This window comes from Brassica rapa, chromosome A03 (genome assembly GCF_000309985.2).
Source record: "Brassica rapa cultivar Chiifu-401-42 chromosome A03, CAAS_Brap_v3.01, whole genome shotgun sequence".
NCBI classification, from domain to species: domain Eukaryota; kingdom Viridiplantae; phylum Streptophyta; class Magnoliopsida; order Brassicales; family Brassicaceae; genus Brassica; species Brassica rapa.
In genome coordinates, this window is record NC_024797.2 from 10389116 (window position 1) to 10401575 (window position 12460).

The 12460-nt window shown below is 37.1% G+C and overlaps 2 protein-coding genes across 4 annotated transcripts; both read left to right on the forward strand.

Moving 5' to 3' along the window:
- The first annotated feature begins 127 nt into the window (after window positions 1-127).
- On the forward strand, window positions 128-4427 carry LOC103857962. Of its 2 annotated transcripts, none has more exons than XM_033288493.1 (2): window positions 128-2009; window positions 2040-4427. In XM_033288493.1, the coding sequence occupies exon 2, from the start codon at window positions 2074-2076 to the stop codon at window positions 4180-4182; it is 2109 nt and encodes a 702-aa protein (XP_033144384.1). In that variant the 5' UTR covers window positions 128-2009; window positions 2040-2073; the 3' UTR covers window positions 4183-4427. The 2 variants fall into 2 exon arrangements, with proteins under 2 accessions (XP_033144384.1, XP_009133466.1); XM_009135218.3 differs by having other exon boundaries at window positions 151-1873; window positions 2108-4427.
- Window positions 4428-5795: 1368 nt separating this feature from the next.
- Window positions 5796-9177, forward strand: LOC103857963 (F-box protein At2g40910-like). Of its 2 annotated transcripts, XR_631077.3 has the most exons (3): window positions 5796-6885; window positions 7005-8829; window positions 8929-9177. XR_631077.3 is itself a non-coding variant. In XM_009135219.2 (2 exons), the coding sequence occupies exons 1-2, from the start codon at window positions 6790-6792 to the stop codon at window positions 8298-8300; spliced, it is 1392 nt and encodes a 463-aa protein (XP_009133467.1). In that variant the 5' UTR covers window positions 5796-6789; the 3' UTR covers window positions 8301-9177. The 2 variants fall into 2 exon arrangements, 1 of the variants encoding a protein (XP_009133467.1); XM_009135219.2 differs by having other exon boundaries at window positions 7005-9177.
- The last annotated feature ends 3283 nt before the right edge of the window (window positions 9178-12460 follow it).

The window sequence follows — 12460 nt, forward strand, 5'->3', positions numbered from 1 at the left end:
TGCCTAAACAAATTAGTGAACAAAACATACATGTTACTAAATTTGTCAACACATAATAATTTCGCGCTTTGAAAGCGCGGGTAATATCCTAGTTTGTGTTATAACCGAGAGACCGGATTATAGAAAAGGATCATATATTAGTGAACAAAATTAAAGATACCTATAACCAGAGATTGAGTATATAAGTTTGATATGAGAGAGGAGCTGGGATGGTCCAAAACTATATGGCTAAAAGTTTATTCCCAACAATTTGTATGCACTTTTCCTTTTTATTTATTTGTGTACCCATCATATATTATCAGCTTTAAACTGGTATTGAGCTTGTGAATTCAGAGCCATGTCATATTGTTATTTTTATTTGGTTTGGGAATTTCAGTCTCCTAACATGTCTCATTTCACAGGGGCAACAACATGAGTCAACATTGGTATGTCCAATCTGCAACAAGGCTTCCGTAACATTTGATCCCTTCATGTACCTATCTTCAAAAATGCTATCAACATGTATATAATATATCAGAAATACAACTACTCTATCTACCACAATGTCTTTAGTGAAACTAGAACAGAGCCGTGGGGGATAAACAATGCAACCGGTCCCCACAGTATTTTCATATGTAAGGGTCAACTATTTTTCTTATATATGCATATTTATATATAGAAAAAATTAAATATTCACTAAATTTGGTTGGAAAAGATACCAAAAATATTTTACATATACATAATTTGTTTTCATCACAAATTTTATAAACAAACTGAATGATAATAATTTTAAATATATCAAAATTTTAGATAAACATAAATCATGTTAAGATCTTAAAATCTTTTTTTTTTATCTAGGGGTCCAAATACAAGTTGAGCCAGTCCTAAATAGAAGTCATACATTTTTGCAAACTATGTCTAAAGGCTGCAGACAAAATCAAGATAAAAAACAAAGTAAGAAATTCAGATGTAGAGAAACAGAATCGGACCAACAGCCATTTGGAGAACTAAAGCTGCTTGTAACTGACCTTGATATATGCGGTGTAGTGTTCACTGCCCATACCACCGTAATGGTTGGTCAAAGCATATAGCTCGCAGAGTTGTGGCCCAGAGAGATTTTTGTTTGGCTACATACCTTGTCAAATCTAAGTCCTGCATTGGGAAGTTCACGAGTGTTTCCAACTTGTGTGTTCATGGATCTGATGAGAATCTCTTTAGATGTATATCACCAACAATTCAGGAAGCCTCATTGCATTGTGGACAGAACCTTCACACACAAAACAACACTGTGTATTGAACTAGACTAGCCACGAAACATATTAACCTTAACTAAAAGGAAAAGCCAATACACTGACAATCATACTTCAAAGAGCACTTGAAGCTACAAACAAACCTCTTCAAGTTTCAGCTCTTCACTTTGCTTCAAGGAACAAGCACTTGATAATGCATGCATCAAGCCTCTGGCGCTGCAACGTCCCTGCTTGTCCCTTCGTTTTTTTTTTCCATCTAAAATCTTGTGGTTCTTGTTTTTAAAAATGGCCCTACAATTAAATTTAGAGAATTTATTTTGAATATACAGTAAGACCGCAGTCTTTCTGCGGCCCCTACTCAATTTTTATTAATTTAATTGGTTAATAATTGTTAGTGTTTGGTACTTTTGACCTGTATTATAATTAAAAATAATTAAACATATACCAAACAAACTACCCAAAAGAATATAAAAATAATAAAAAAAGGTAAGAGAACACATGTCAGCGAGGATTCGAACTCAGGTCTCATTAGAGAGAGAATCTTCAGAGAAAACGCGAAGACGACGAAGAAAGCTACAGAGAGCAGAGACTAGACGAAGACGAAGAAGAAGAAGACTGTGATTCTCATTCTTCTTCAATGGAAGGTTCGTTACTTTCTTCTTCATACCCCTTCTCAGATTCCATTTCGAAAACCCTAGATTCGATCAATCCCTAAATCTGATCTCGATTGAATCGACACCTTAGTGATAAGACTCAAGAGAGAATCGAATTCAATTCAATTCGAAAGCTTTTGATTCCTTTGTTCTAAGATTGAAGCTATGTAAAGACATTGCCATGTTCTGTAATGATTCGATTTAAAGTTTCCTCTTTTCTTACAGCCAAATCATCTCCAGACCTAGAATCAATCGGGTCTGGTACAACTACGAAGCGATCATCGGGAAGCAGATCTCGTACACGACGAGACTTCCTCACCAGGTTCACTGACAGTGAGCGTTTCACTGAGAATCTCCAAGACTGGTTCGGTTCAGTATCAGAGAACCATGATAATAAACCGGTCTTTGAACCTCCTTTCGAGCTCGTTGAGCTGCAGAAGTTCGACTACGCATTGGAAGGAGTCTCTTTCCAGCAGCTGACTCGAATGCCAAACGCTGTCTACGCATCAACATCCACCTCAGTTGAAGCCAATGCTTATCTAGCGGTAGAGGATTTTTTGCACGCAGCGGTTAAGAGCCTCTGGGAGGCGTTTTGGAGTCAGGAGGAGGAGGAGCCTGTTCCTTTCTCCGTTGGGTGTTTGTTTAGTGAGAATCTTAAGTTTTATCAGGCGGAGAAGGCTTTAGCTCTTGGGAGGCTTGATGGTCTTTCTGCAACGGGTGTGTTGCTGAAGAATCCGCGGCATCCTCATGGGAAGTGGGATCATGTTCTTGAACTCGCTCTGCTAAGGCCTGAAGTTGGAAGTCGTCAGCCTTCGTTGCCTGTCTTGGGAGAGGCTCTTTTCTATGCTCTCCGTGTGCTTATCTCAAGAAGTGTGAGCCGGTTGGATTTTTCTCAAAGCTCAAACTGTGTGTTCGTTCTTTTGGTTGATTTGCAATATGGGGGAGTTGTGAAAGTGGAAGGGGATGTGAGTAAGCTTGATTATGATGTTAATAATGTTTATGACTGCGCTGCGGAGTGGGTAAAGAACCATTCGAAGATCTCTGTGTCTCCCATTGATAGGATATGGAACAAGCTTGGGAATGCTAACTGGAGAGACATTGGTGCTTTGCAAGTGGTTTTCGCCACTTACCATAGTATAGTGCAGTATTTTGGGCCGCCTAGGCACTCTATTGAAGACTTAGCTGCTGACCATAGCTCTCGTGTCCACTCTAGACGACAGGAGAGGCAGTTAGGGGATAGTGGTCTTAACGAGAACGGTATGTTTAGGCTCCAGCAGAGAACCATGTCTCCTGAAATCGTCGAAGTTCATGAAGAAGAAGAGTCAAGTAAAGTTGAGCCTGAACCGTTGATGAAACTTGAAGTTGGATCGGTTCTGTGGTTGGAGGATTCAAACTATCAAAAAGGGTATCAGATTAACCAAGTGTTGACGAACGGTACACTTCCTTATCATATCGCGTCACCAGTGGATGAAGCAGGGAAGTCTGTGTTTCTCTACGTTGGTTCTCCTCCTTCACAGCTAGAGCCAGCTTTGGAGGACATGAACTTGTGGTATCAGGTGCAAAGACAAACTAAAATGCTAAGTATTATGAGACAGAGAGGACTTTCTAGCAAGTACTTGCCGCAGCTCCACGGTTCTGGTCGGATCATTCACCCAGGACAATGTCAAAAACCAAGCTCAGGTGGACGGTGTGATCATCCTTGGTGTGGAACTCCCATTCTTGTGACCACTCCCGTTGGCGAGACAGTATCTGATATGGTAAACGAGGGGAGGTTTGGTCCAGAAGAAGCTATTAGATGTTGCCATGATTGTTTATCTGCACTCTCTTCCTCATCATCAGCTGGAATCCGCCACGGTGACATCCGTCCAGAGAACGTAGTCTATGTCACATCAGGTGTGAGACAACCTTACTTTGTACTAATAGGTTGGGGTCACGCTGTGCTTGAGGATAGAGATAGACCTGCAATGAATCTTCACTTCTCCTCGACATACGCACTCCAGGAAGGGAAGCTTTGCGCTGCATCAGACGCAGAGAGCTTGATATACATGCTTTATTTCTGTTTTGGAGACTTGCCTGAATTGGATTCAGTTGAAGGAGCTCTTCAGTGGAGAGAGACCTCTTGGTCCAAAAGATTGATTCAGCAGAAGCTAGGTGATGTCTCAACCATTTTGAAAGCGTTTTCTGACTACGTTGACAGTCTATGTGGGACACCGTATCCTTTGGATTACGGGATATGGTTGAGAAGATTGAAGAGGAATCTTTCAGAAGATCACGGAAAAGAAATTGAAACTTCAGGCTAATGGGGATGTATAAACATTCGATTCCTTTTGAACATTCTTTCAGGTGCTCTCTGCTTTAACCTGTCCGAGACTGGAAAGCTTCAGAATGAGACGTATCCTTTGGTTTTGCCAAGTTTGAGTAGATTGGACCTTGTTCTGTTCTTGTACATGATCTCCTAAATGGATTAGATTCTGTGTTTACCTTCTCTGTCAATGTTCGGTTCCTTTTCGTCATTATTATTATTATCTCCAAGAGTGGTTCTCTATTATCTATCTTATTAAAACTCAAGTACAAAATTGGAATGTTTGGAGACTTGAATAGGACTTTTAAAAATTTGGAGTGTTTGGAAACATGGATTGCAGTCTTTTAAAAAAAAATATTTTTGTTTGAAAACAATGATAGTAGTATTAAGAAAAAAGTAATGGGCTTATGTTTTTTTAAAAAATTGAAAGTTATCTAGGCCACTTTTAAAATATACCAAAATAGATCAATCTAATTCCCTAAAATTTTTTTTTCTAAACTAACCATAAAACAAAATTTAAACTTTATATACATATTTCAAATCAAAATAATAATTCAAATTTGATTTATATCAAAAATTGATTCAAAAATATACATATATTCAAAAATGGATTTTTACTAAACTATTTTTCAATAACCATTATAAAAAAATATTGTCAATATATATAAGAAAAATATAATACAAAGCCCAATTTGAAATACCAACTCAAATTATGGTTTTCATATTTCATATTAAGTTTTAAAAATATAATATATGTAATTATTTATATGATGGTATGTATAAAATACTATTAATTATATGATTACTTATATGATGGTACATATAAAATACGATTAATTATATGATGATAAAATACGATATATAATAATGACTAGGGATGGGCTTTTGGATACCCATACGGGTTTAGTTCTGATCGGTTTGTATTTTGGGTTTTCGGGGTTAAAGATTTCAGCCTTATTAGAATGTTTCTAAATTTTGGTTTGAGTTCGATTTGGATCTTTGCGGGTTTGGTTTGGGTTTGGATAACTAATTTAAATTATTTTTAAAGTCTTAAATCATTATATATTTTAAATTTCTCAAAATGTATAAATAAAATAATATATTACGTATAAATTTGAATAACATATGTCATAATACTTAAACTTAACATATCAATTGGCTTGATTTAAAATTTTGGATACGAAATCAATAATTATTTTAAGTATTTTTGGTGATTTGAGTATACTTTAACTATTTCAGATATTTACTTTTGACTATCTATATATATTTTCAAGTATTTAAACCAATTTAAAAGTATCATTTTTGATGTTTTATATACGTTAAATCTAAAAATAATTAATATATATAAGTATATAAATCTATTTTTAGATAAATTCGGATACCTAAATACTTCGGTTCGGATCAGATTCGGTTCTCTAAATAACAAAATTTTGAATAATTAGAATATTTAATCAATTTATGTTTGGGTTTGGTACTATATCTTTGGATCGGTATCGGTTATGTTCTTCGGATTCATTTTTCCAAATCCTAATAATTACATGAAAAACAAATATCAACATATTTTTCAAAATATACATCCGCGCGCCTGCGCGGATCAAAATCTAGTTATTATTATAATTGAGTATTGTAAAGATGAGAGCTTTTGTTCCCATTTTGCGCTTTCTTAACCTAAAACCAACCATGATTCTGTTTCGGCGTGCGTTGTTTATGATATAGTGTATCTTATGACTTATGAGTGAAGGGCATAACCTAGTGGTGGTAACTATAACCTCAACGGTTTTTAACGATTATATCATCAATGTTCAACCGTAATCAGGCAAAAAAATCATTCGTTGTATTTTTGGTATGCTTTCTTGAGTCGAATGTAATGGCAGATTGGTGAACATATTTTTCTGTAACTTAACATATATTGATTCGGCTTTAAAAAATATCTTGATTCGACTTGACATATATACTAGGGGTTCCTTGTAAAACTATGACCAGTGAAGATATATTATCCTTTTAAAACTCTGAACTTTTAATATATATTAGATTTTGACCTGCGGTTGAAAGTGCATATTTTTTTTTGTTATAATAAATTTTGATATAAATTAGTATTTTGTGATTGTTTTACATTATTATGTTACAAAGTTAAATTATGTAAAAGAAATAATTTTTAAAAAAATATATAATTCATGAATTACTTTATTTGGAATTCTGTATAAATCTTATGTAATTTTTTCTTACGCATGGGTATTTTATATAGACCCTGAAAAACCAAACCAAAATTAACTCGAAAATACTGGTTCATGTCGGATCCAGAGAAAAATACGTATTTTTTCGGAAATACGGGTTTCTGTTCGTGTCTGAGACCTATCCAAAATCCGATTGGGAGCCAATGTACCCAAAACGTCTCCGATGTCGATTTTATGCAGTTTTATTAATCAAATAATTCAAAGAAGTTTTGAATTTTGGTTATAAGGCGTGGCCCACATTAAAATAAGTTTTGATGTGATATTTTTCCTTTTGTCAACACAAGTTTTACAAAAAAAAATTGTATTTTAGACAATAAAATAGTACTTTTACACATTAGGTCTTTTCTGACGGACAGCGCCGGTGCAGAACTATGAACTTAAGGGTCAAAGAGATGAACAGAGGAGCAAGGAATCTGAAACAACCAGCTTCCGAGCAGGATTTCACGCAATGTCAGAGTATTTCCCAGGTGATAAAAAAAAAACCCTACTTTTTTTTTTGTGTGTATATGTATTTAATGATTAAAGTTTGAGGCTAATTCATAGAGTTTGCAATTGATTTTGTTCTTAACTGGTGTTTTCTTTGAAGATAAGGGATGCAAAAGCAGACAACAACTCATCACCATTGTTTAAACGGAAGAAAAGAAGAGCTAATCGCGCGTATAACCTGTTGGTCATGCGCTGTTATTTGGGTCTACCTCTCAGAACAAAAAGAAGAAGAAGAAGAAGATATATGTCCGAGATTCCTCTCGATCTCTTGGTCGAAATTCTCATCAGACTGCCGGGAAAGTACTTGGCAAGGTCCAAGTGCGTCTCAAAGCAGTGGTCATCCCTCATCTCTTCTCGGTATTTTTGCGAACGTTTACTTACGATCACACAACGGAAACAGCAACCACATCTATACATGTGTTTGGTGGATAGAGACGGGCAACGTGAACTTCTGTCCATGTCATCAACGTCTCCAGACAACACTTGTTTCGTGGTGGACCGAGATTTGAGCATCCCAGGGATGGGAGGCTACTTCTTGAACGGCCTCCACGGCTTGATGTGTTTCTCAATGGGGGAAAAAGTTTGTATATACAACCCCAGCACCGGACAGCGTTTGACCTTACCCGAGATAAAGCCCGACATCATAGCCGAACCAGGTCAAATTAGGTGTGTTCAGCAGAACCATATCGGATACGACCCTGTTGATAATCAGCACAAACTATTATCCACAATTGTTATACATTCGGACAAGTTGGTTAATCTGCAGACAGAGCACTGGGTGTTCGTGCTAGAACCAGGAGCTTCTTGGAAAAAAGTTGTTCCCCCTGAGAATTATCGTCATCATGTTCCTTTCATACCAGGCATATCTATCAGTGGATCAGTAGTATATTATTTGGCTTGGCTTGATATGGACACTCATGCAATTGTGAGTTTTGACGTTAGGTCTGAAGAGTTTACTACCATCATAGCACCTTTGGTGGATGTTAGATATCTTATTCCTGCATTTGAGATGAGGGCAGAACTTATAGAATATGGTGGAAAAATAACTATTTTCGAATATAGCTACTTAAAAACTGAGGGTACGACGGTATTATGGGTATTGGAAGATGCTGAGAAAAAGGAATGGTCGACGAGGAACCTAGTTTTGCAGCCTTGTCAGATGCATTTAGTCCAAGATATTGAATTGATTGTAAAGGGCACAACTCAAGACAACAAAGTTATCTTAGCACCTATGGATGTGCATTCATCTGGATTCTACATTTTGCGTTATGATTTGCAAAGCAATGACTTGAGTAAGGTTGAAATCAAAGGAATACCACACCTATGGTTTGACAAAGAGTGCTACTTTGACTTGAGGTTGGTGAATGAGAGTAGTGTCATCTACTTGGAAACTTGACCACTAGCTTTTTAATATGAATGAGAGTGAGAGCACCCATGGGTCTGGTCGATCATTCACCCAGGCCAATGTCAAAAACCAAGTTCAGGTGGACGGTGTGATCATCCTTGGTGCGGAACTCCCATTCTTGTGACCACTCCCGTTGGCGAGACAGTAGCTGATATGGTAAACGAGGGTCGTTTTGGTCCAGAAGATGCTATAAGATGTTGCCATGATTGCTTATCTGCACTTTCTGGCTCCTCTTCAGCTGGAATTCGCTTATCTGCACTTTGCAATGAATCTTCACTTCTCCTCTACTTTGTGCTGCCTCAGATGCAGAGAGCTTGATCAACATGCTTTATTTCTGTTTTGGAGACTTGCCTGATTTGGATTCAGTTGAAGGAGCTCTTCAGTGGAGAAAGACCTCTTGGTCCAAAACATTGATTCAAAGCGTTTTCTGACTACGTTGACAGTCTATGTGGGACACCATATCCGTTAGATTATGGGATATGGCTGAGAAGATTGAAGAGGAATATTTCAGATGATCATGGTAAAGAAATGGAAACTTCAGGCTAAGCACTAGTTGTTCATCTATGTAGTAATGGAGGTCCTTATATAAAACATTCGATTCCTTTCAACATTCTTTCAGGTGCTCTCTGCTTTAACCTGTCCGAGACTGGAAAGCTTTACGATGAGACGTAACCTCCGGTTTTGCCAAGTCTGAACTGTTATGTTCTTATACAGGATCTTTGGCATGGATTAGATTCTGTGTGTTTCATTCACTGTATTATTTTATTGTAATGAGTATTATAAAGGTGAGAGAGCCTGTTCCCATTTTGACTTGTGTTAGAGTTTACGAGTTTTCATTCTGTGTTCAATCCGACATTGATTCTTTTTATGCTACGTTGGTAGATACAAATTAAATAGTTCTATGACATATTATCTTATGAGTGAAGGCCAATCACGAAGCTGCTAAACCTTGTAACGCAAGAAACGGTCCATGCAGTGACTACATACACTTAATTCGATCGAGAGAAGTGTATGGCTTTAGAAGTAAGCGAGTAGTTTACATATTCAATAGTCCGAATGGCTTGGTTCAGACACTAGTCTCCCTCCGCAATAAATTTCCTGAAAGATTAAACAAGAGACAGGACAAGTCATCAAGCTTGGCTCAGACATAGCAATCTGAACACTTCCACGTTTGGAATCATTTACTTATATGGCACGCCACGTCTCTTTATCAACTAATCTTTTCCTGGCTACAACCATTATAATTTGCAAAATTTTGTTTCAAAAACTTAACTAAATATGGGGTAACAAATTAAATACTTCTCAGGTTAATCATATGGAAAATCTCGACTAATAATTTTCGAGCTACAACCATCAAATGTTGTTTATATATGATTTTCATACATATTAAAAACAATGAATGTTTTCTTTTGAGAAAGATGATTCTTTTTGTTTTATTTATAATTGTAGTTTTATATTAAAATTATTAATTTTACTAGTTACAATAGTAGTTTTCTAGTTGTATCCTTGTTCCTCTACTTTATTAATTAGTAAAATTAACATTTTGAATATAAAACTACAATTATAAATGAAACAAAATCTAAACTTTGAAAAAAAATTCTATATAGAAAATAAACTCTGAAAACAACACTTAATTTGAAATAAATGAATATTTAATATGTATAAGAAAATAAATAAAATAATTTGAATCAAATATTTTGGTACTACTTGAAAAACATAACACCAATTTTTTCACATATATGTTTTGATTAATCTATACATAAAATCCAGAACGAAACAAATCAGTAAATCTTTGATTAATCTGAGTAATATACCATATAGCTTCTGTAATGTAAATAAAAAATCTAAAAGCAATTTGAAATACAACTTGGTGAAAACTCTTACAGTTTGTATCACAATGAAAATTGCAGAAAAGACTGATTTGAGAAATTTTGTTAACCAAATATGAAAAAACAACAGACTGATATCAATGATTATGTTTGTACCATATCGAGTAAGATCTTGTTAATGATAACATTATATATTATGCACAATTTTAGAACTATCCCACTTTTTTCTCTGCCATTAACTTCATATTAATTAATATTTTGGGCATATTCTGCTACTCTGCAAATGAAAATGAATTGTTAGTATCTTGATTTTCACATTTCATAGTTGCTTAATCGTTATTTATCGCATGGAACTTTAATTTGGTTGCAGATTGAACAATTCATCACTTAACACCAACAATATTTTAAAAGTTAAATCTTTATTGCTCCTAATTCGATGAACTAGAATTATGAATACTACTATTCTTATCAAAAAAATTAATGAAGCTAGTAATCAGTGGTTTTATAACTAGATGTTTAAGCAAAGAAAGGAGAACAACATAAGGAGTAGAAGAAAAGATAGGAAACAAATAATACAAGAGAACATATCTTACCGCGTAAGTAGAGTCTCTTTCATCCCATTCGGAGTATTGCCACTTGTTCATGAGAGAAAGGTCATAAAAATCATAGTCCTTAGTTGTCCACACATGCATGCGGGAGAGATCTGGCACTGACACAGACGCGTTCTATGCCGCGTAAGTAGAGTCTGATTTACATGTATATCAAGATTATATCATTTCACGACTTTGCTTAGTTTATACATTGTTTTGGTTTTGTGTTTTCATTAAGTTTGTTGCCTATGATGATAATTATTTGTATGTAGAGCCAGGTTTTATTTTGTTAGATTCTTTATCAGTTATTACTTGGTCCTTTCAGACAAAGGAAAGTCTGTGGCTGAAGATTCTGAAAGTTCGTCTGACTCAGGACCACCTGAAGAACGTCCTGCAGTTGCCTACACTAAAAGGAAGAACGGACCTGATCTTGAGAAACTCGATGCTTTGTACAGGCCAGACATCCTCACAATGCGCTCCTGGTCAGAAGATGAATATTGTTTAAGGTGAGTTTGGTCTCAGAAGAAGTAAACAATACTAGAAATGGGTCGAACAGAGGCGTTTATTAGATTTCGAGATGATGTTACAAAGGTGGAGAAAGTAAAAGCAAGCCGGAGCTCGTGAGAGCTTAAACCGGAAAAGTACAAATAGCAGAGAGATGATTGTACGGATGATAAACCCTAATCTCGCCGCTAAGTTTGTGTAGCTAAGTGTCGATGCCTTTCTCCTTTGCTTTCCTCTCCTTTTATACTCTGTTCGATTACCTTAACCTAAACTCTTTTTACTAATTGGGCTTTGTCGGCCTTTCGGGCCTGATTATGAGATGCTCGCTGAGCCGTTGAGTCGATCAACCTCGCTCCGCTTGCTCTCTGCTTCGACTATCAGCGCTCCCTGTCGAGTCGATCTCTCGAGAATCGGCTTCTGCGCCGATGTCGACTCGGTTTGCTGGACTGGGCCCTTTGTTCGATGGGCTTTGTGGATGGGTTAAATCCATCCCCAACAGTAAGTCCCCCCCCAGTTCATTGATGGTCGAGCAATCGATCTTTGATGAATTTGGTGCCTGTGGTTCGGAGAACAAAAGGTTCAATCCGAGCAAATGACAGGTCGTTGGGGAGTCAATCCGTTCAATTGATACTCCTCGATCGAGGGAATGGATTGATGCGTCCGTTTCTCACGCGTTGCGATCGTGAGATAAACGCTTACGGGTCGAGAATACGGACCGGCGCATCTGTTGATCACGCGCCTAATTGGGTTTAGGCCCACTTAGGCCTTATTAGGCGTAATGATGACGCTTTGATCCCCGCGCTTATCTCTCTCTATAAATAGCGACCCCCTCTCCACTTCTTTTCATTTTCCTCCGCAGCGCTAAAGGTACTTTCTCTCTCTACGCTCCTTTCTCTCTCTTTATCTCTGTTTTTAGATCTGCGAGTATCCGAGATGTCGTCATCTCATCGTTTGACGCGAGAACAAAAGGGAAAGGGGGCGGTCTCTTCTCGGGACTCCGGCGATATCCATCACGAAGCGATGATGGATACGGGGAATATGGATTTATCGCAGCGTCTCTTGGTCTCGGAAGCGAGAGAACAGTTCCGGGGTGACGACGACGGTCAAGAAGCGGTCGACGCCTCGATTGTCCCGATCAGCTACTACCCTGGGAACATCTTTGCTGAGGAGAGCCCCCTGGAGGTTTGGAGAATTCGACCTTCGGTCGTCGATGGACAAAATTGGTCCA